General features: G+C 42.0%; 1 protein-coding gene across 1 annotated transcript in view; it reads left to right on the top strand.

Annotated features, from left to right (window-relative positions):
- The window catches only part of LOC126259941 (trans-1,2-dihydrobenzene-1,2-diol dehydrogenase-like), a 111,230-nt gene that overhangs the window by 21,084 nt on the left and 64,684 nt on the right, over window positions 1-25,462 (top strand). Inside the window, exons 2-3 of the mRNA XM_049957037.1 lie at window positions 3,776-3,977; window positions 17,779-18,070. Of these exons, the coding sequence (XP_049812994.1) occupies window positions 3,776-3,977; window positions 17,779-18,070 (494 nt within the window). The remainder of the gene's footprint in view (window positions 1-3,775; window positions 3,978-17,778; window positions 18,071-25,462) is intronic.

Here is a 25,462-nt window from a genome sequence, read left to right as displayed (position 1 = left end):
ATTGCCTCGTCCATTGCAGGTGTCCTCGTCGTTCTAGGTCTTCCCCAGTCGTGAGTTGTAGGCTGGAATGTTCCGTGCTCCCTAAGACGCCGATCAGTTGCTTCGAACGTCTTCCTGTCGGGACACCTTCGTTCTGGAAATCTGTCTCGATACAAACGTACCGCGCCACGGCTATTCCCCCGTACTAATCCATACATCAAATGGGCATCTGCCAACTCCGCATTTGTAAACATTGCACTGACTGCAAAACCACGCTCGTGATGAACGCTAACGTGTTGATGCTGCGTACTGATGTGCTTGATGCTACTACTGTAGAGCAATGAGTCGCATGTCAACACAAGCACCGAAGTCAACATTACCTTCCTTCAATTGGGCCAACTGGCGGTGAATCGAGGAAGTACAGTACATACTGACGAAACTGAATTGATCTCTAACAATTTAAATTAAGCGTTTCCGGACACATGTCCACGTAACTACTTTTCTTTATTTGTGTGTGAGGAATGTTTCCTGAAAGTTTGTCCGTACCTTTTTGTAACACCCTGCATATACCCTTGGATGCATACCATGACATAAAATAGAACGTCTTCATACATGGCTGGCCCATGCTTACCTTCTACTGGTGAAATGCTCAGTATTGCTGATAGACGCACATGGTTTCACCCCAGGATAGTATCCCTGCAGACACTAAAAATTCATCCAAGTTCTACCTTGGCAGCTCCCAGAAGGTGTACCACCTGTTCAATGACCAGTGTAGACTGCCCATGTATTCAGGTGTTGAGCCAGCTGGAAAGAGCCTCTGAAAGGTGAAGTTGCATAAGTTTGAAGTCACTAGGAGAGCTGATAACAAAGGAAAAACCAGGACACATGATGTCGTAGTCATCCACACTGCTGCAGAGTGCACGGGGAGTGCCACCATAAATACCCTGCCCTTCTTAACAAATGTCTGATTGATGAGTGGTGATTACCAACTGCACAGAGTGTTAGTCTCAGCCCATGTGTCGGTTGCAGCTATCCAGTGTGAGGGGAGGCTATGAAGGTTGGCCCTCGGTACACCTAGCTGTCTTCAATTGTCTGTGGTACCACGAGTCTGGCTGGAAGGATACTGCATATATCGACGAGAGAGAGAGAGAGAGAGAGAGAGAGAGAGAGAGAGAGAGTAGGTAGGAGATGGTACTTTGATAAGCACTGTGGCAGTTTTAGTCTGGATATGACAAGGACAGAATGATAAGGTCATGGCTTTTGCTGCCTTTAGTTTTAATAAAATATTATTTGTGTAATAGTGAACTTCCAGGTGTTCAGCCGAGTTGTTGTTTACAGCGACTCAGCTGAACATCCAGAACCTCACTGTTAATCAGTCAGGCCAAGAAAACCTGAGAGACCATATTATTTTGTGTTTTCATAGAAACATCTAAATCAGAGACTCTGTAAAAGGTGTTATAACCTGCTCAGTGCACACTCCCAAGCTGCTGTGGTATGCTTTACAGTCTGTAGTGGCTCTCTGTCAGATGATACGGAAAATATACAGTAACCAAAAGGCGGTACACGCATGAACTGATGAAACTTAAATTATAGCTGGGTGAACCGTGTCATTTGCCACAGTTCCTGTTTTTCCCTTGGTTTACTCCTGCTTGGAGTTTCCGCGCTTTCCTAGAGGGCATTACGGAGCCTCTGAGCGTGCTGCTAGTGTGCCCGCTGGGAGGAGGCGATGTGTGCTGTGCCGAGGGCAGATGAGGCAGTTGAGATGAGCGTTTGGCCCTGGATGACCGTTCTGCAGTGGGACGCTGGGTCCCTCTACGCCAAGTTTAGATGGGCCCAAAAACCCGGGGCGTGAGGACACAAGAGGCCACAAATCTGTGGACAACTTTTTGTTTCCGTTCATGTGCTGGGAAAGCTGTGAAGTCCGTCTGCGGCTGCCAGTAACCTCCAGAAGGTGGTGTTGTCACTGAAAGTAAGATTGCTCTCCTCAGCTCCGAAGTCCCATATTGATACTATGGCGGTAGTTCTGCCGGAATCTCATTTGCAGACGTTATCAATTCTTGTGAGCACAATTAAAGCTACCTTTGCTTCTGTAATTTTCGTCTGCTGGCCAGCAAGCTTTAGTTAATGATTAAAAATCACAAACTGGTCTTTGTCCAACCTAGTGGCTCATGTCAGACCAGTTCCCTTTCCAGTTCAGGTAAATGTTTCCTCCTCCTGGTGGAGCCATCCTCTTTCCCGAGTCACGCTGGGGTAAGAGTTGCCAGAGTGTCTGTTGCCGCTCAATGTTCCAGGAGAGGGAAATAAGAGGTTAATTATCTACTCCGCCATTATGCCCAAGAAAGGCGAATTAGAGTAGTTCTGGATAACTTGAGTATTGTACACTATTAAGATAGTTCTAGGTTTGGAGAAATTGCTGTTTGTTAAAATTTTGCCTTCTATGTCGGTTATCTGGTGTATTGCACGATCCAACATTGTTAAAGAACTGAAAGATTTGGTTTTGATACATTTGCTGAGACGTGACTTAATTATTTGCTACTGATGTTAATTGCTTTAAGTGAATCTTCTTTAATTTGTCGTTATAATTCTTAATGAGTGATTGTCCTTAATGGTGTAACATTTAATGTACATCTAATTGTCCCCAATGTCACCTACTGACTTCATTCTGAGACTGAAAAGGTGATCCTTGCTCAAATTTATGGGACTTTATCAACCATCGATCCTTATAGTTTATGGTCTTAAAAATATGTTTGTTAAAAAAGAATAATTTTAGATTCCTATAGTTAAGTAATTCTTAAGTTATATAGCAAATATTACGAGTGCAAATATTCTCTCATTGTTACACTTGCTTGATCTGTGGTTTACTCTGAAGGGTGTGACAATGAATGCAAAATCTAAAGTGAAATGTTGGGGCAAATTAATCCTTTCCCTTATTATTACCATTAAGGATAACTGATTTTTTGTCGCTTGTTATTGAAATTGGTTGGGAGACTAGTTTATTGATTAACCCCGTAAAAAGAGTATATCACTGGGTCTAATGGTATAGTTTTCTTTTGCTTCACCTTCTCACCTGCATGTAGTATGCAAGAGAAAAGAAACTTTCCAAACATCTTTTGCATTCTTGTTCTCTTACCTTCGTCTTCTTCTTCTTCTTCTTCTTCTTCTTCTTCACCTGTTCCTTTGTAACCCTTATGTATATCATGTTTCATTCTATTTTCAAGATGAATTTTTTAAAGTGGCAGGCATTCCTCAGTGTTGGTCAGCCAGGTATCTGTTTAATCTAGTCCACATAATTAATCTTAAATGGAAATTTGTATCTACACTATTGTGGAAGCGCTGTTTTTTTGTTTTAGTGATGAGTTGTTGTCAAGTCACTGTTCAGTTTCTTTGTTGTAATTATAAATATGGTTCATATCCTGACTTTCATTCTTGTACATCTTATGCATTATTACTCAAAAAACTAATTCGTTTCATCATGTATTTTTCTCCATACATCATAGTAATTGTTTTGCTATATGTAAGTCACCTAAAGGTTATGAATGAAAACATGCACAATTCTGGTGTAATGTTCATGTACATGTTAACTCATTTGGAAAAAGAGAAGAAAAATTTTGACTAATGGGAGTTAGTTGGGATTAAGCAGGGAAGTCATACAGGACACACATTATCAAAGGAAACATTGTAGGTTAGAGTAAAATGGTAGGAGTAAGCACAAAACAGAACATGATGCCACTGTTGAATTGAAATTATCTTTAATCATATTAATCTTGTATCTTGTGCTACAAACTATTCTTTGCAGATGGCAACAAAATGGGGAATTGCAAGTGCTGGTAAAATCAGTCATGACTTTGTTGTTGCTTTAAGCACTCTCTCCCAGGAAGAACACAAAGTTGTGGCTGTGGCTGCCAGAGATCTTGAAAGAGCCCAGGCCTTTGCAGACCTCCATAAAATTCCTTCTGTATATGGTTCATATGAAGAACTTGCAAAAGATCCTAATGTTGGTAAGTCAGTTATTAAAATTTCTCTTTATGTATTCTCCATGTTTGAATAAAAGATTAATCAGTAGAAGGAGCCAAGATAACCAGTCACACAGTATAATGGAGACACTGACTGATCGATGACAGGTACATTGAACTACATATGTTGTCTGTCAGATGTTTTATATCATTGGGTAAACGATGAAAAATTTTGGTGGCTACACTGTGCACTTCTTTTGTGCTTAAGACAAGTTTAGTGTAGAGTAATGACTGCCAGTTTTTCATATGGTTTTGTAATTGCGTATCCCAGATTATTGTTCCTTATAACACTATTAAATGAAAATATGCAAAATACGTCAGCTTACTGATTTGTTTCTCCCCAAGATTTGCAGTGATTCAAAGTGCATTTATTTATTTATTCATTCATTCATTCATTCATTCATTCATTTATTCATTCATCCAACCAAGGATCATCTCACAATGATATAGGATTTGCCATGTTAATACAGTGCCAGTCAATGGACCAAAATATAATACACAGCATACATAACATGCCTTATGAAGATAGGGAAGGTTGCCTTTGGTGATAGCATACTTATTATTTTTGTAGTATCCATAGATGTGCAGAACTGTGCCTTTAAGAAATTGATAGTGAGACCACTCGCAGAAAACCTGTCAATAATACTTCCAAAAACATCATTTTCCATTTCTTCTGTTGCTGTATGTGTGTGTGGATTGATTAACAATACTAGTGTCATCCGCAAAAAGAAGTAATTCTACTTCTCAGATATATTCGACAGGAGTATCATTTACATATATGAGAAACAGTAGTGGGCTCTCCAATCAGAAGAACCTCCACTGCTTAAACTGAATTATTAAGTGCAACTTTTTGCATTCTTTTGCTTGGGTATTACAGTCATTTGTTGGCCGAATCATCAGTTCCATAAAACGTCAGTTTACCTAGGAGAATATTGTGATTCACACAGTCAGATACCTTAGAAAGCTTACAGGAAATGCCACCCATTGCTATTTTGTTATTTAATACTTGTAAAATTTGGTGAATGAATGTTTAAATGGCACTCTCAGTTGAGAAAATCATCTGAAATCGAAACTGTGATTTACTGATAATATTATTGATGCTCAGGTGGATTACTATTCCAGAATACATCTCTTTGTCAAAAATTTTGGAAGCTGATGTCAGTAGTGGAACGGGTCAATAGTAATTGATGTTTGTCATTCATCCATCTTTTTGAGGGGTTTAATAATGTCATATTTCAATCTTCCTGAGAAAAAAAATCTGTGAATTAATGATGCACAGTTTATTTATGAAAAGCACAACTGTGTATGGGCTGGGCTAGTTCTACAAATTGTGAATGTGTTGTCTCCTTATAGTCGATCCACTGTATCGTTGCTGACTACCCCCTTCAAGCTTACAAAGATATGATAATGGACATTCACTGCACATTTGATGATATGTCAGGCAACTAGATCTGGAGATGTAGGATTGCATGAGCCTGTGATTATGCACATTTGTTCACAAATTTTGTCTTTATATATTTGTTTCCATCATTCAATAAATAAATAAATAAATAAATAAATAGGGTCTTTTCAAACTAAGTTTCCTGTTGATGTCCACCTATCTCCAACCTGAATGCAATTTTGTTCGAATGAATGTAAGTAAATTGTGCAAAGTGTGAGCTCAAGATACAAGAAGTTCAATGCTTTGTGAGGCTCCCAGTGGAAGGCTGCAAAATGTTCTTCCATAAACACTTTTGGCCACATTGAAGACACTTGAAATAAAAGTTAATGGTAATGTAAGCAAGAGATTTCTATTGTATACGCAGCTTGTACTCCTCTCACTGTTAAAATTTCAAGGGTAATCCATTCAGCATTTTCATATTGTATGAGGTGAAAGTTAGGGAAAAATCAGTTGTAACATATTCAAGCATCGTGTTGCCCTTTAACCATTGAGTGGGCGCACCAGTTTTCTTAACACAAACAGGTGTACTTTGTACATGAAAAAACAATGATATAATAAACTTGTATTATATGAGCTAAATCTCTATTTAGTTAAACAGTAATAAAATAAACTTTCATAGTATCACTCAGTTGCTGTGTACAAGTGTCACCCCCTAGTAATGACTCCTTTCAGATCATTATACAGTGTATTTGCATCAGATTCTTGCCAAGCTCTTATCTGATTGCTAATTAACTCCTAGACAATTGCCTCATTGTAGGATTGTGCTGCTAGCTCAGAATCTGGATCATTTGCTTGCACAAATTGTAAATTTTTTCTCAGCTAGCCCATTATTATTTCATATTACTACTGCTCACTCGGATGTATGACAACAGAGTGTACCATTGCGTTAGCTGAAGCAGTGACGAAGGAATAGGTATGGGATCCAATTGTAAAACAACAGTGGAATGGTGAAAGACAATGTTATTTGCAGTTGGCACACTCTAAAATAGGTATGCCTGCTCAAGGATTAATAGCTTCACGCAGAAGTTACTTGTTGTTAGTTCCACTGAACTACAGCATCTATCTGCAAGTGCTGCAGAACTTATTAACATTTAAACTTGCCATCAGTTTTTTTAGCAAATTTTCTTGCATTTTTCCTTCAAGCGGTTCTGTTTAGCTTTGTCCTTTCCCTGTCTTTGTTCTTTATTCAGCCATTTATAAATTATCCACCATGCACCTACCCGCTTCTGTATTTTTCCATTCCCTTCTCTTCCATATTCCTCAATATTTTTTCAATTACATGATCTTTCTTATTTTTCCTACCTTGTTACTTTTGTGTTCTTAAATAATAGACAATGAAGTATAAGGGCTGTATGGTAGAGAGTAATCCACATGTATACTTTTCACCAAGTTTTGTGGCAACACTACTCTGTTAAGCTATATGTCTGCAACATGACTTCATATTTGAAAGCTACCAATTTATTAACTAAGAGTTAATATATAAAGACAAACTGCGACACTGGCAAATGTGTGGCATGTTTTGAGACATGTTGTAGAACATTTCTGCAGTGACTGTGGTAGTTGCTTCACTGCTCATACAATTTGTATCTCTCTTCAAAGCACTGTGAACTCTATTAACAGAACAGGCTCTTCACTTCTTCACTGTGTAAATTGCCCTTGCAGTCCACCTGCTCTCAATTTACACCAGTACGTAAGTATTTATCTTTTCTCTTCTGCTTCACAACTGTCTATCCTTACTTTCTTTCTTCATAAGCCCCCTTTCTTCTTTTTAGAAGCACTTGCTTCCATTTTAAAGAACTATATATTTTTATTTATTATTATTATTATTATTATTACTACTCCTCTGCCCTCCCAAATCTTACGCATTTCTGCCTTTAGTTTCATTTTCATGAGCGTGTTTTACTTTGAGTACTCTTCTCTCTGGCCTAGCAAGCACTGAAGTATTGTTATTAGAAGTACTCTGGAATTTGATATCAGTTGTTATACTACTGGCATTGTTGAATACTTTTCTCCAATCTGTGATTGTTTTGATTAAAATCCATAAGAATATCCTTGTTCTCTAAGGGAACTCTATGCGGTTTTGATAAATTTGGGAAACAAGAATGTAGGATCACTTCAAAACACACTGTTGACTGACTGAAATCTACACAATCCAGGGTGACAGAACTGCATAACTTTCAGAAGCTCTGTTACCATTTTGAAGCCTATCCATTAAAACATAAATTGGGAAAAGAGAGAGAGAGAGAGAGAGAGAGAGAGAGAGAGAGAGGGAAAAAAAAATCACACTGATAAGCCAAAACATATGACCACCACCCTCTGTGAGATTGGATGTCACCTGGTGGAATTGCAGGAATGTGACATAAGGAAAGTACAAAGAGCATTTAAAAAGTTTTGCACAGTTGTCTCTGATTTTTTTTATTTTTTGCAGGAGGAGCATGAAATTTTTTGTGAACATACTTGGAACATTTAGCTGTGCATTGAGCCTACTCAATGTAGCCTCCATCAGCTGTGATGCAGCTGGCCCAACATTCTTTCCATGATGTAAATGCACTTTGGCAAAATTCTGGGGATTGACTTTTACACCATCGCTTGACACAGGATATAGGCCTTTCTTACTATCAAATGTTTTACTGCGCAGGTGGACCTTCAGACGACCAAAGAGGTAAAAATCAGATGGAGCCAAGTCCGGACTGTAGGGAGGATAAGGAACAATTTTCCAACCCATTTTCCTGATTTTCTCCTGTGTCATAAGGGCTATATGGTGTTTGGCTTTGTCATGGTGTAGTCTGATGAGCTGACCCTGAAGCTGTGGTCTGTGGGTCTTGATGGCATGTCGCAGCTTATCCAATGACAAACAGTAACGGTCCCAGTTAATTGTGGAGCCAGATACCCAACGTGCACAGATTTTTCTGTACCCTAGTGGCTGTACCAGAGATACCACACTATCCGATGACAAACAAGTCATTTCATGTGTTGTTACACATCTGTCATTTTGGATGATTTGATCAATGGTCTCTTTATTCACATCACTCACTGCCGTCGATGGTCTACCGCATCCTGGATTGTCCAGTAGAGAGAAATCACCTGCTTTAAACCTCTGCAACCACCGCTGGATACTCTTGCAATCCACTGTGTCCTCCCCATAAACAGGGAGCAACTTGACTGTGAGTCGATGTGGCAGAGTCATCGCCGCTCTTGAAGAGGATCTCCATCACCGACCATTGTCACAATCTGACATCTACTTCATGGTCCATTGTGGCTAATCTGTAAATAAAAGAAAATACTTTTATATACCAACATAAGCTAAATGTTCCAAGTATGTCCGAAAAAAAATTCATTCTCCTCCTGCAAAAAATAAAAAAATTAGAGATGACCGTGCAAAACATTTTTAACACCCTTTGTATATAAGTGGATCAAAGACGGATACGGAAGAATCATTAAAGCGATAACAAGGGCGGCAAATGGGGAAATGTACTGACATAAGCGTCTGTGATACAGGTGATATTAAAATTACGCAGAGCCTGTGAACAAATATCTCTAAAAAGGCATAGCTGGTCAAATGTACATATGTAGCTGTAGTGAGCACCTGTAGAAAATGGTAGAACGACAGTGAAACTCTCAATGGGCGATAAGTAGTTGGATGCCCACAACTGTTCACAGAACATGGGATTTGGAGGCTTGCCTGCTGTGTAAAATAGGATAGGTGCCAATCTGTAGCATCTCTGCCAAAAGAGCACAATGCTGCTGCACGCACGAGTAGTTTCAGAGCACACCATTCATTGTACATTGTTGAACGTGGGGCTCTGCAACAGACAACTGTATGTGTTCATTTATTGGCCCAACAATATTATCATTTGCAATTCTAGTGGTCACGGGATCATCAAGATTGGGCCACGGATCAATGGAAATGTGTCAGCTTGCCAAATGAATCACATTTTGCTACACCAGGTCGATAGTCATCTTTGCAAACGCCCTCATCCATGCAAACAGCGGTTTGAAATATGCACCGTGCCAAGGATGCAGGCTGGTGAGAGCAGTATTATGCTGTGGGAGACATTGTGTGCACTCGCGTGGGACCTCTGGTAGTAATAAAAGACACGTTGGTCGCTGTGGATCACTTGTACCCCTTCATGCTTGATGTCTTCCCTGCCAGTGATGTCATCTACCAGCAGGACAATTGTCTGTGTTTCAAAGCCAGCATCGTGCTGCTGTGGTTTGAGGAGCATTATAGTGTACTCACATTGATGTCTTGGCCACAAAATTCACTTGATTTTAATCAAGTAACCCATTTTGGTCGCTATCAAGTGCCATCACTGCATTCACAAATCAGCGGACTGGTGTTTAAGGAAATTACATGACATGTGAATGGACATCTGGCGCAACATACCTCCACAAACCTACCGACAAACTGTTGAATCCATGATATGCAGAATTGGTGATGTATTGTGTTCCAAAGATGGGCCAACATGTTATAGAGCAGGTGGTCACAATATTTTGGCTCATCAGTGTACCAAAACAATACAGAGCCACATATAAAGAATATATCTGCAATGTGCAGTTGAGTACTTCCATCCATGCTTATGAACAATTTGACATTTCAATTCAGTTAACGGGTCTTGTCTGCCTTTTCCTTCTTGACATTCTTTTGCTTGTTGTGTGACAGATAGGCCCTGGGAAATAAGGAACCCCTTTTACTATCAGTTGGATATTAGCACTTTTGAGTTTGATAGACTTCAATTGTTAATGCAATACTAACAAGGGACAGTTTGAAGTTAGTGCATTTTTATGATTTATCACTATTTTTCTGTCTCTTCTTTTTACACCTAGTAATCCAATTTGTTCTTGAAAATTGATTGAAATTCTCCTGGAGCAGAAACCCACTACACTGTGGAATGCTGGCTGTTCAGTGGTGTTTTTAAAGTTATTTGTTTGTTTGTTTTGATTCAGATGTTCTTGCATGAGTGGTAGGATACCTAGTAGTCCGATTCCATCTCAAATAGAACATCAGACTATATTCAGGGCTTGTATTGAAAAGAAGCTGGGTTCAAATCCCAAGCCTGCTGTACTGAGTTAGGCTGAATCAGCTTTGGCAGGTACTTCAGACAGTTCTTTAAAAAGGTCGTGATTACTTTGTGTCCCTGTTCAAATGTAATCTGATTTTGTTTTCAATCTATAATGGGCCCTTGATGGGATGCCAAATCCTAAAAGAATCTGTGAGAACATTGGGAGAGAATGCTGACTGATTGTATAAAACATGTGGAGTCATGTTCAGTATGAAAATCAGTGAGAGAGAAATTAACAAATGCATTTCTTGCTTAATCCAAAGTTTTCTTTCATTTTGGTACCAACGCTATTCAGAGTCACATATAAAAAAAGTATCTACTATGTGCAGTTGAGTACTTCCATCCATGCTTATGAATAATTTGACATTTTAATTCATTTAACAGGTACTCTCTGATGTTTTTCTTCTTGAAATTCTTTTGTTTGTTCTGATTTTCCCATTCTCTCTACATCTACATTAGTACTCAGCAAACCACTGTTAAGTACGTGGTAGAGGGTATGTCCCATTGTAGCAGTTACTAGGGTTTTCTCCCCTACCATTCATGTATGGGGCACAGGAAGAGTGATTGTTTAAATGCCTCAGTGCATGTTGTAATTAATCTAATCTTGTCCACACAATCACTACGGAAGCAATACGTAGGGGGTTTGTAGTATATTCATAGAGCCATTAATTAAAGCTGGTTTTTGAAACTTTGTAAATAGGCTTCCCCAGGGTGATTAACATCTCTCTTCAAGAGTCTGCCAGTTCAGTTCTTCAGCATCTCTGTGACACTCTGCCATGGGTCAAACAAACCTGTGACCATTCATGGTGCCCTTCTCTGTATACGTTCAGTTATTACCCGTTAGCGCTGTTTGGTATGGGTCCCACACATTTCAGCAGTATTCTAGAACTGGTTGCAAATGTGATTTGGCACAATCTCCTTTGTAGACTGATTACGTTTCCCCAGTATTCTGCCAATAAACCGAATTCTGCCCACTGCTTTACTCATGACTAAGTCTGTGTGCTCATTCCATTTCATATCCATACAAATTGTAGCACCCAGGTAATTGTTTGAGTTGACTGATTCCAGTTGTGGTTCATTGATATTATAGTCTTAGGGTATTACATTTTTTTGGTTTGTGAAGTGCAGAATTTTACATTTATGAAAATTTAAAGTAAATTACCAATCTTTGAAACACTTTGAAATCTTATCAAGAGCTGGCTGAATATTTATGCAGCCTCTTTCAGACAGTACTTCATTACAGATAACTGCATCATCTGCAAAAAGTCTGAGGTTACTATTAATATTGTCTGCAAGGTAATTCATATACATTACGAACAGTAAGGATCCCAACTCATTTCCCTTGGGCACACCCAAGTTACTTCAACATCTGTTGATGACTCTCCATCCAAGATAGCTTGCTCCATGCCCCCTACCAAAAAAAAAATCCTCAATCCAGTTACAAATTCCACTTGATACCTTGTACAATTGTACTTTTGATAACAAGTGTGGATATGGTACTGAGTCAAATGCTTTTCAGAAATCAAGAAATACTGCATCACCGTGACTGCCTTCTATCCAGTGCATGGTCAACTGTTTTAAACTTGAGCTATAGTTCCTCTACATGCCCCTGCCCTGTGCTGGAGGTTCATAGTTCCTCATTCAGATATGACACAACTGGTTTTTAATCTGCTATACTGAACACACATACCTTTTCACTTGTTTGAGTTGTCCTTTGTACTTTGGTAATCATTGTTGCCAATCCCACGTCAGGATCACTGATACCAGTTTTGAAGTGGACATCCTCAGAGAGGTCAGGTCTATTTCTCGCTGTTAGATACAATATATTTCCATCATGACTTATGTTGAAAACTGTCTGTTCTACAGGGTGAAAAGTATTTAAACTGACAAACTCTGGGAGGTTGTAGGCGACATCAAAACAAAAATTTTTCCCTAAAGTCATTTTTTCCTATGATGAGTATTTAAACCGGTAGAGGAAGATTTCTCTGACGACAAATTAATTAAACCAACGAACACTTTTCCATTTTTTTATGACCAAGAGACAACAACTAGGTAGCAGATACGGCCCAATTAAACAGTCCCCAACAACACCAACCCAAAAATTAAAGAAGAACTGCACTTGATGAGCGGTAGTAACTGTGATGTGGGTTATCCTCACTCCAAACATGCGAATTGTGTATGTTGAAGACTCAATCACGTCCGAACGTTGCTTCGTCGGTAAACAACACAGAGGATGGAAATGTAGGATGCATTTCACACTGTTCCAGGTACGAGGTGCATTCACGTTCTAAGGCCTACGATTTTTTTTCTAATTAACTACTCACCCGAAATCGATGAAACTGGCGTTACTTCTCGACGTAATCGCCCTGCAGATGTACACATTTTTCACAATGCTGACGCCATGATTCCATGGCAGCGGCGAAGGCTTCTTTAGGAGTCTGTTTTGACCACTGGAAAATCGCTGAGGCAATAGCAGCACGACTGGTGAATGTGCGGCCACGGAGAGTGTCTTTCATTGTTGGAAAAAGCCAAAAGTCACTAGGAGCCAGGTCAGGTGAGTAGGGAGCATGAGGAATCACTTCAAAGTTGTTATCACGAAGAAACTGTTGTGTAACATTAGCTCGATGTGCGGGTGCGTTGTCTTGGTGAAACGGCACATGCGCAGCCCTTCCCGGATGTTTTTGTTGCAGTGCTGGAAGGAATTTGTTCTTCAAAACATTTTCGTAGGATGCACCTGTTACCGTAGTGCCCTTTGGAACGCAATGGGTAAGGATTACGCCCTCGCTGTCCCAGAACATGGACACCATCATTTTTTCAGCACTGGCAGTTACCCGAAATTTTTTTAGTGGCGGTGAATATGTGTGCTTCCATTGAGCTGACTGGCGCTTTGTTTCTGGATTGAAAAATGGCATCCACATCTCATCCATTGTCACAACCGACGAAAACAAAGTCCCATTCATGCTGTCGTTGCGCGTCAACATTGCTTGGCAACATGCCATACGGGCAGCCATGTGGTCGTCCATCAGCATTCGTGGCACCCACCTGGATGACACTTTTCGCATTTTCAGGTCGTCATGCAGGATTGTGTGCACAGAACCCACAGAAATGCCAACTCTGGAGGCGATCTGTTCAACAGTCATTCGGCGATCCCCCAAAACAATTCTCTCCACTTTCTCGATCATGTCGTCAGACCGGCTTGTGCGAGCCCGAGGTTGTTTCGGTTTGTTGTCACACGATGTTCTGCCTTCATTAAACTGTCACACCCACGAACGCACTTTCGACACATCCATAACTCCATCACCACACGTCTCCTTCAACTGCGGATGAATTTCAATTGGTTTCACACCACGCAAATTCAGAAAACGAATGATTGCATGCTGTTCAAGTAAGGAAAACGTCGCCATTTTAAGTATTTAAAACAGTTCTCATTCTCGCCGGTGGCAGTAAAATTCCATCTGCCGTATGGTGCTGCCATCTCTGGGACGTATTGACAATGAATGCGGCCTCATTTTAAAACAATGCGCATGTTTCTATCCCTTTCCAGTCCAGAGAAAAAAAATCGGAGGCCTTAGAACTTGAATGCACCTCGTACCACTGCGAAAAATGTGCTCTGGGTGGATAATCAACTGTTTCAAGGTTGTGGACACGCTGTATGCCCTCGAAGGACTGTTCTTACATTCATCTGATTCGTCCCCATGTTACGTGCAATTGCACGAGTGCTGATTGAAGGATCCCGCTCCACGTGCTGCAAGACAGCTTCCTCAACTTGCAGCGTTGTTGCCGTACGAAGGCGTCCTTGTCCAGGTAATGTGCTAAATGATCCGGTCTCACGCAAACGTTGGTACACAGCAGCAAAGGTCGTATGATGCAGGATACGGCGATTAGGGTCTTGTTGTTGATAAACCCGCTGTGCAGCTCGTCGGTTTGTGGTGCGCTACGTAGTACGCACCAACCATATCAATGTACTCACTCCAGGTGTATCGTTCCATTAGTAAACAGAGACAATGCACTACTACACTGGTGGACAGCAGTTGCCTACAACTGAAGAGCGTAATATGCCCTGTGACAACTGAAGATCGTAATACAGCCTCTAGCAACTGAAGAGTGTAATACAGCCTCCACCGGTTTAAATGATCCTCATAGGAAAAAATGACATTAGGGAAAAACATTTGTTTTGATGTCCCCTTCAACCTCCCAGAGTTTGTCGGTTTAAATACTTTTCACCCTGTAGATAGTTTTCAGAGAAGGCATTTAGTAATGTTTTACAGGATGTCTAATTCCACTCAACACTAACAAAACTGTAATTTTTCCAATTGATTGTTGAATAATTGAAGTCTCCAATGATGATACAGTGTTCTTTGGGAACTTGCATACAAGCAAACTGAGGTTTTCTCTAAATTTTTTGTTTACATTAGTAGACGAGTCTGGTGGGCAATAGAAGGATCCGGTTAGCATTTAATGCCCATCCCTGATACTGAGATTTGCTCAGTCTTGCATGCAGCTTCAATGTCTATTTCTGTGTATTTGAGTTTCTCGTCTACTGCAACAAATACCCACTCCCATTTCCCATTATCCTGCCATTTCAACATATGCTTAAACTTTTTCCCAGCAATCTTACTGCTATCAATTTCAGGTTTCAACCAGCTTTCTGTCCCTAGTATTATATGAGCTTCACAGATTTTCAGGACGACTTCAAACTCTGACATTTTGTTGTGCATGTGGGCAGCATTATTTTGGGTCTTACACTTATACTTGTGGGTCTCATACAGCTGTCTTTAGTGGGACTGGGTTGAGAGTCACTTAATCTAAAAAGCCCTTGTGTGCACCCCACAAACATTGTAAGCTACCTGGGCAGCAGCCTCTGATGTGTTGTGCACACCTGACCCAATTGCAGGACCCTACAAATCTCAACCCTATGGTGCAAATCCAGGAAGTCACAGCATAGCTTTTCACAGAACCTTCGAATTCTGTGTTTCATTGCTTCCGCTTGACTCAGAACCAGGGGCCAAGATCAGTTCTGTGGACAATGCTGCAAATTGTGTGCTTTGTGGGAACTCTGTGCACAAGGCTGGTCTTCTCACCCTTCTTTGCCAGTCACTGGAATGACCTCGGAGCCCATACGACAGACATTGTTTGTTCCAATGTGTGTCACAATCTGCAGTTTGGTTGCACCCTGTTCCTTCATTGGATACTTGAGTAGTGTTTTCAACATGTTGAATGAGGCCTCCAGGCATATACACTGAGTGCATCTGATGTTCTTTTCTGTCCCTTGTTACCATTATTTGCTGTACATGTGAACTGCTGATGATTAATAGACCCCTACCCTTTTGCATGTGCGTCCTCTTGACACTAAACAGATTTCCCCAAAATAGGTGAAGTGAGTCCCACTGGTTTAGTTTCAGTGAAATACAGCACCTTGAACTTGTTGGTTAGTGGGATTGGTATAATACTCTGAGTTCTCCTTGGTCCCTGTCTGCCTTGTACAGGATGCCAACATCTACCATCAATATGCTACTCGCAGTCAAGTGGACAACTAATGACAGATCCTGTTCTTCCTCGAGAGGAGACAGAATCCACAGGAGACAATAGTACAAAGGTACCGCTATCACAGGTACACAACTCTTGGGAACTCTTCTAACACACTGATTCACAGCAGTTGGCAATCATTTGATAGTAGTCATAGTGATTTCCATCTGCTTTCGAATGTCAACCAACTCATCCCGTGTTCGAGAGCAGCATTCACGGTGGGACTGCTTTGTTGTTGGTGCTGTGTATTACAGGCCAGTGAACAAATAACATTAAACTAAGCCAGCTATTTGTAATCTGCTGAGCTAGAAAGTTACTTATAAGAATTGAAGCTAGTATACTCGACTACATTTCCATTAAGACAACATAGAACCCTTTGGTAAAATTTACTCGTTTCCTAAACCTTTTTGAGATTAATTATAGTCAGTTTTCTCCTTTGCTTCCCTTTTTTCTCTCTTATTTTGTACATTTTCATTCTCAGTATTCTTCCACTTTGATTCTTCTTCTGTTTTCTCTTGACCGTGCGTACTATCTCGCTGCATGCCCTTTGTTAACCTAAATATTGTTTCTTTATCATAATCAATGTCATCGTACTCACCAACATTATAATCATAATTATCTGAGACCTCATCCCATTTAATCACTATACTTTTTGCCCTTCTTATCCCTTGTCCTTCATATGGTTTTCTCTTTTTCTGTCACTTATATAGAAATTCTAGAGGAAACACAAAAATTGATTCAGCGATTGAACCACAAATTGCCCAGTTATGTTGTCTGAAATATTTCATAGACTTAGTTTGCCAACACCTTTGTCTTTCAATTTCATGCTTACCTGATGTGAAAGTGATAGGTAGTTTAACTGTCTGAAGTTGTTTAGATACCTAAAATGTAAATATGAGGGTTGGAACTTAAATAGTGGCAGCTATTTATTCACAACTGATACAAAAGTTTTACAAGTTTGCACCTGTTACTGTCCTTCAGAGTAGTCACCAGCATCGTGTAGGACCCATTGCCAGTGATGTGGTAGGCATAGTATACCGTTAGCAGAGCCTGTTCTGTTGATGGTATGAATGACACGGTCTAAAGTTACGGTGATTCTCGTGTACGACTGTGATGGTGTTATCCTAACGCATTACATTCCTCCGCGGCAGACTGTCATTGCACAGTATTACTGTTCATTTTTTGAGCATCCCCTGGGACCAGCTTTGCAAAAGAAGCTGCAACACTTTCTGCACAACCCACCCATCATTTTGCATGACTACGTGTGGGCGCATACAGCGCAAGCTGTGGCTGCTCTTTTCTGTCGATGGGCCTGGCAAGTATTGTACCATCCACCATATTCCCGGACTTAAGTCCTTGTGACTTTGATTTGATTCCAAAGATGAAGGAACCATTTCATGTCATTCGCTTCAGAACTGTTTCAGAGATTCGACAGGCAGTAGATCGCTCCATTCGCACCATCAGGCTCTGCTAATGGTATACTACGCCTTCCACATTGTTGGCAACGGGTTCTACCCAATACTGGTGACTACTTTGAATGACAGTAACAGGTGCAAACATGTAATTCTAACTCTTTTGTATCGATTGTGAATAATTAGTTGCCACTATTTAAGTTCTAACCCTCATACACTGCTTGGAAAGGCAAGTGAGAGATTGAAGTCCCAGTCCGGCACAGAAGTTTAACACATCACTATTGCTTTATCATAAAATTATTCGTCTTTTTAATTGTTTTTAAGCAGTTATCATATTTTTGCAGATGTTGTATACATTGGAGCTGTCCATCCACAGCATCTTCCTATTGGAAAGATGATGTTGAATAATGGGAAGCCTATACTGTGTGAAAAGCCATTGACTATGAATTTGAAAGAAACAACTGAACTGATTTCATTAGCGAGGGAGAAAGGATTGTTTTTGATGGAAGCAATTTGGTCTCGTTGTTTTCCTGCATATGACATGCTGAGAAGGGAAATGGAAGCAGGGAATCTGGGTGAAATCGTCCAGGTTATTGTTAATTTTGGCTTTTCAATAGAAAGTGTGGACCGCATGAGGTAAGATGTATTATGTTTTTGTTCTTACCTCTCTTGAAGCAGTATTACTAAATGAAAAAGGCAGTTTTCTTTTGTAAGAATATAATATGATTCATTTTTTAATCCATACTAATATTATAAATGCAAAAGTAACCCTATCTGTTATGCTCTCATGACTATCCCACTGGACCAATTTTCATAAAATTTGGTATGGAGGCAGCTTGAATGCTGAGGAAGAACATAGGCTGTTTTAGAAAGTATGTAGTACAATATATTTATTGATTTGAGGAATATAACATGCAATATGGAACAACAATTACTCTTAAAAAAGTTATTTACTCTTTGATTTTTGAACTTCATATTTGTGAAAATCCCTGTATTGTTTGATATGTTCTACATAATACAGTTCAACATAATGAATACAATGTTTATACAATTCAGCTTGTTTAATCCACACTAACATCAGTCACAAACCCATCACATTTTTGCCACTGGGGGTCATGTGCCTCTGTTTGAATTTGCATGAACACCTTGTGGTTATGTGGTTAGCACTGAGGCATCATGATCACGGGTTCTAGGGTTCTGTGCCCAGCCAGGTTGGTGTTTTTTTTCCCTGGTAGTGTACATTGTCCTCATCGTCATTTTACCATCATTGACATGCAAGTCGCTGAAGTGGCGTCAAAAGACTTGTGCCAAGCTTTTGAACATCCGAGTTGGGGTCTCCTGGACAGTAAAGCCTATGAACATTTCATTTCATTTTACTGATTCCGGGTGCAGCTGTGGCTAATAGCCAGAATACAATTCTTGTACGATCCTCAATATGTTTAATCCAAGCAAATCCATACTTGCACATTACTTATAAATGTGAAAGTAACTCTCTCTGTAACATTTTCACAACTAAACTACTGAACTGATATCCATGTAATTTGGTGTGGAATAGCTTGAACTCTGATGAAGGAGATAAGCTATTTTACAAAGTGTTTTGTACAAGATATTTATTCATTTGAAGAATATTATGCAAATTAAGTGAAAATGTTTACTTTTTGAAAAAGCTATTTGCTCTCTCACTTTTGAACTTAATTATATGTGTGACAATGCTGTTATTGGTTGGTATGTTCTACAGGATATGATTCACTGTAATCAATACAATGCTTATTCACTTCTCAGCGGTATAATTAATAGGTCTATACTAATACCAGTATTAGTAATTGTGAAAGTAAATCACTCTGTTACGTTTTCATGACTCTCTGCTGAACCAACCCTGATGGTATTTTGGTATGGAGGTAGCCTAAACCCTGAGGAAGACCGTAGGCTGCTGTAGAAAGTTGTATCTTTTTGAGTATTATTAACATTTTTAAATATGGTGTGCATGAGTGGCATGCAGACAACGCTGGCATGGTGGTTGGCAACTGTAAGTGTGTATAGATTATTCCATGACAGTGAAAATTCAATGTTGTTGCGTGCAAGGTTTATGATATTGAGTTCCTACACCATCTGGCATAGCTAGAGAGTTTTGAATGAGATACAAAAATAAAATTGCACGATAAGCCTGAGGACCATATTTAAAACTATCACTGTAAGCCTCTCCAACATAAGTCTGATTTAGTGCATAGTTCTCAGAGAGCTCAAGCTGCAAAAGTTACTCAACTGCATCAAACCTCAGAGCAATCTCATGTCTGCCAGAACTTGGATGCAGACTGTCGGGCAGCCCTAATAGCTACAGAGACATCAGAACAGTCACAAGCCCATCACATTTTAGACACTGCGCATCATGCATGTCTCAAAGTTTCCAAGATGCTTGCAGATGATGACAGTGTCATTTAAAGGCTCTACAACAAACAGAGTCATACATTTACATGTGGAATTTGGGAGAATTTTGGTGAGACTGCATTTGATTTTGATCTGTTAACAGACTATATTAATCATAAATTAGTCCTCGTAGGGGGATGGATAAAAAATGTAACCACCATAATGCAAATGTTTGGTGTCTGTTGCTCTGATGGCAGAATCTTACATCCAGTACTAGATGAGCCAGAGGAACCCCTAAAATCTCTGCTTATGCACAAATGTAATGAATTGAGGCATTTTTAAAAATATAATCTGTGCTTTCAGATTCAACAAATAGCAAAAAAATAGAAAAACATTCATTATGCACTTACCTACCGGCACTGCATAAGTTTTTTATGTATACATCTCTACACACTATATGCACAGAAACTGTAAAATTACTAGCTTGCTTACTCACCATTCTTCATCACAACAACATTACTGATATGTGAGCAAAACAGTGGGTAACAGCTAGTTATCTTACATAGTATGACATTCCCCCCAGGGGGTCCACAACTCTTTTGTGGATATGTGTGTAGTGAGCACGGGACCCCGAGCTAATGTGGCCTTCCCTCCTTTCCGGGCTGCATACCTTCCCTTTCCGCATCCATCCCCATCCCCCATCTTCGCGCCCCGCCCCCCCCCCCCTCCCCCTCACCTCTGCCTCTTTCCTTCCCTTTCTCCCCCTCTGGGAGTATGTTTTGTGCCAACATCCGGAGACAGACGCTCGAAAATGTAACACATTCTTTGCTTTCTCTGCTTGCAAGTCTTCGTCCTTCCTTTGTCCTTCTCTTTTCCTTACCTCTTCTCTTTGCCCTTTTCTTCACTGCGGCGTTTGAGACCTCTCTTCTTTCCTTTCCCTTTGTTTTTTTCCCTTTCTCTTTTTTCCTCCCTGTGCGTGTCTGAAGGCCGACCCACGCATTTCCATGCGTAGCGGTGACGGGGTAACACGTAATTCTCCGCCCTGGGTAGACAGGTAGGATACGTACGTACCCCCTGGTAATGGCCAGGCCCAAGGAGGGGTGATTACCCGAGCTGATACCTTCCGAAAGTGCCGATTGGTCCCTCCATCCGTTTCTCGGGAGGTGTGAACAATCACCTAAGGCGAGAGTGCCCTCAGAGAGGGCCCCTACAAGGAAGGAGCGCGCCATCAGAGATGCCGGTAATCATGGGGGATACTTTCGCAATGGTTTCCTCATGTTCTACTATGTCTGCCCACAAGCGTAAGTTCAATGAGTCTCAACCACAGACAGTCCTTCCATCGTTGCCACAGTTCCTTGTTGTTTCTCGGTCTGACAAAGGTCATGACTTCTCCACGGTCAACCCTTTCATTATTCAGAAAGGTGTTGACGCAATTGCAGGTCCTGTAAAGTCTTGTTCCAGATTACGAAATGGCACCTTGTTGTTAGAAACAGTCAGTGCCCTCCAGGCACAAAAATTGCTGTGTATGTCACTGCTACACACCTTCCCTGTCCGGGTGGAATTGCACCGCACTTTAAATTCCTCACGTGGGGTCGTTTATACACGCTCCATCGACGGATTGTCTGACGAGGAAATTCAACACTACCTGTCTGACCAGGGCGTAACGGCTGTTCATAGAGTCATGAAAAGGGTTGACACGAACATCATTCCAACCCGTACTGTCTTCTTGACATTTGACAAAGTTCAACTCCATCGAACATCAAAGCGGGCTATGAAATAATTTCCGTTCACCCTTACATCCCAAATCCTACGTGTTGCTATCGGTGTCAGCTGTTCAATCACACCAACCAGTCCTGTTCCAATCCGGCCAAATGTGTTATGTGTGGCAAGGATGCCCATGAGGGTGCTTGTCCACCTCCATCCCCTCGTTGCATCAACTGTATGGGTGACCACGCTGCTTCCTCTAGAGATTGCCCCATTTTTAAAGACGAAAAGCTCATTCAGGAAATCAGAGTGAAGGAAAAGGTGTCGACCTTTGCTGCTGGAAAATTATTCGCCAGTCGAAAGCCCACTGTGCCTCAGACAGGAAAATACAGCACTGTCCTTGCCTCTCCTCGGCCAACAAAGGAGGTGGCCACGCAGACTTGTGATCTCACTTTTAGTGCCACGGTCGTCAGATCGGCCAGCGCAAAGATCGCCCGTTCAACCTCCCCACTTTCGCCTGCTCACTCTATGGCTCACCCTTCATAGGGTTCTGCTAAATCTCGAGCCCAAAAGTCAGACACCAAGACTTCCTAAAAAGAGCATACTCATGAAGATTTTTTGCGTACCCCAACTTCACAACCATCGGTTCCTCCTTCATCTAAACATCCTGTTTCCAAGAAGGATAATAAGAAACCCAGTTCCTCTCCTTCTCCGCCACGGCGTGTCTCATCTACAGCACCACCTGGTGGTAGCCGCCCTTGGCCGTCTTCTGTGTCGCCGAGGCGCACTGCTGGCGGCCGATCAACCGGCCCATCACTGGTGGTAGGAGCTGCTCCTGAACAACCTATGTATCAGGATCTTCTGCCTTCGGCTGAATGCCGTTCCACGCTGTCGGTCGCAAGCTCTGAGCAGTCGTTGAGTTGACGGCAGCCTTGGTCACATTCACCGAGCGAGGTGGCGCAGTGGTTAGACACTGGACTCGCATTCGGAAGGATGACGGTTCAATCCCGCGTCCGGCCATCCTGATTTAGGTTTTCCGTGATTTCCCTAAAATCACTCCAGGCAAATGCCGGGATGGTTCCTCTGAAAGGGCACGGCCGACTTCCTTCCCCATCCTTCCCTAATCCGATGAGACCGATGACCAAGCAGTCTGGTCTTCCCCAAACCAACCAACCAACCTTGGTCACATTCCTCCATTTTCTGTTCACCCTATGTCCATTATTCACTGGAATATCCATGGCATTCAAGCCAATTGGGATGAATTGTCGATCCTCTTACGATCCTACTCGCCGGTCATCTTCTGTCTTCAGGAAACAAAGCTGCGTCCCCACGACGGCTTTGTTCTCCCCCATTTTCAGTCCGTCCGATTTGATCTCCCCTCTGTTAAAGTCATTCCAGTGCATGGAGAACTCATGATTCTTCTCCATGATACTCTCCATTATCACCCAATCCCCTTAAACACTTCCTTTCAAGCTGTCGCTGTCTGTCTTTCCCTTTCTGGATACACGTTCTCTCTTTGTGCTGTATACATTCCATTGTCCACACCAATGGCAGGAGCTGATCTCCTTCATCTTCTTGGTCAGCTTCCACCCCCCTATTTTCTGGTTGGGGACTTCAATGCCCACCACCCGCTTTGGGGATCTCCACATTCTTGTCCGCGTGGCTCACTATTGATAGACGTCTTCCACCAAGCGGATCTTGTTTGCCTCAACACAGGGGACCCTACATTTTTGTCTGCCTCCACGACAAATTTCTCTCATTTGGACCTTTCGGTCGGTACTGCTCCGCTAGCTCGGCGCTTCGAATGGTTCGCCCTTGATGATACACACTCGAGTGACCACTTTCCATGTGTCCTTAGACTGCAGCCTCAACTGCCATATATGCGCCCACGATGCTGGAAGTTTGCCCAAGCCGATTGGACATTTTTTTCGTCTCTAGCGACATTCGATGGCCTAGCGTCAATGATGAGTCACACATATTACAGACGTTATTCTTACAGCTGCGGAACGTTCAATACCCCGCACCTCCGAATTGCCCTGGCGCCCCCCAGTTCCTAGGTGGAACGCGTTATGCCATGACGTAATACGTGAGCAGCGACGTGCTCTTTGCATTTCCGCCACCATCCTACTTTGGCCAATTGTATCCGCTATAAGCAGTTCCGTGCGCGATGCCGTCGCGTCATCCGCGATAGCAAGAAGGCAAGCTGGGACTTCTTTACTAGCTCATTTAACACCTTCACTCCCTCCTTGGTAGTTTGGAGTCGAATTCGACGGTTATCTGGTGCGCCTAGTTTCTCCCCGGTCTCTGGGCTCACTGTAGTGCATGATACGTTAGTGGACCCCGTCGCAATTTCTAACTCATTGGGTCAACACTTTGCTGAGATTTCGAGCTCTTCAAATTACCTGCCAGCGTTTTTCCCGAAGAAACGTGCGGAAGTGCGACCTCTTGCTTTCTCCTCTCAAAATCGCAAAAGCTACAATACTGTTTTCTCCCTGCGGGAACTCCAACATGCACTCTCTTCTTCTCGCTCCTCCGCCCCAGGACCGGATGGTATCCACATCCAAATGTTGCTGCATTTATCAACCCATAGTCTGCGTTACCTCCTTCGCCTTTATAATCGAATTTGGACCGACAGTACTTTTCCCAGATGATGGCGGGAAGCTATCGTCGTTCCTGTTCCGAAACCTGGAAAGGACAAACATCTCCCCTCTAGCTATCGCCCCATTTCTCTCACGAGTAGTGTATGTAAGGTTTTGGAGCGTATGGTGAATTGTCGTTTAGCTTGGTGGCTGGAGTCCCGCAGTCTTTTAACACCTGCCCAATGCGGTTTCCGAAAGCATCGCTCTGCAGTTGACCATCTTGTTGCACTCTCCACTTAAATCATGAACAATTTTCTCCGGAAACGCCAAACAGTAGCAATATTTTTTGATCTGGAGAGAGCATATGATACCTGTTGGAGGACAGGCATCCTCCGCACACTGTTCTCTTGGGGCTTTCTAGGTCGGCTGCCCCTTTTTCTTCGCGAATTTATGGCAGAGCGCACATTTAGAGTGCGGGTGAACACTACTCTCTCCCGTTCTTTCTCCCAAGAAAACGGGGTACCCCAGGGCTCTGTGCTAAGTGTTGTACTTTTTGCCATTGCCATAAATCCAATTATGGACTGTTTCCTTCCCTATGTCTTGGGCTCCCTCTTTGTGGACGATTTTGCCATCTACTACAGCTCTCAATGGACCAGCCTTCTTGAACGACGTCTTCAAGGATGTCTCGATCACCTCCACTCTTGGAGCATCGAAACCGGCTTCCACTTTTCTCCCAGTAGCACCATTTGTGTTAATTTTTGGTGTCATACGGAGTTTCTTCCACCTTCCTTACATCTAGGACATGTCAGCCTTCCATTTTCGGATGTCGCTAAATTCTTGGGTCTTATGTTTGACAGAAAACTGTGCTGGTCCTCTCACGTTTCCTATCTTTCGGCTCGCTGTCTGCGATCCCTCAACACCCTCCATGTCCTGAATGGTACCTCCTGGGGAGCGGACCGAGTGGTCCTTCTCCGCCTCTATCGCGCCTTAGTGCACTCGAAATTGGACTATGGAAGCATAGTTTACTCCACTGCTCAGCCGTCTATTCTTCGGCGTCTCGACTCTATCCACCACCGTGGATTACGTTTAGTGTCTGGAGCTTTTTACACCAGCCCTGTGGAAAGCCTTTATACTGAGACTGCTGAACCTCCGCTGTCCAATCAGCGAGCTGTCCTTCTCAGTAGTTATGCTAGCCATCTGTCTTCCATGCCTGCTAATCCGGCCCATGACATTTTTTCGACGCCTCCTTGGATTTAGGGTATGCAGGCCGCCCTTCCTCCCTACTACCACCGGGAGTCCGCTTCCGTCAACTGCTCCATTCTCTTTTCTTCCGCTTTCCTAAAACCTTCTTGACAACTTGGGGTACAGCACCACCTTGGCT

Source organism: Schistocerca nitens, chromosome 5 (genome assembly GCF_023898315.1).
Source record: "Schistocerca nitens isolate TAMUIC-IGC-003100 chromosome 5, iqSchNite1.1, whole genome shotgun sequence".
Classification (NCBI taxonomy): domain Eukaryota; kingdom Metazoa; phylum Arthropoda; class Insecta; order Orthoptera; family Acrididae; genus Schistocerca; species Schistocerca nitens.
The sequence above is the reverse complement of the archived record's forward strand: the minus strand, read 5'-3'. Positions and strand labels throughout refer to the sequence as shown.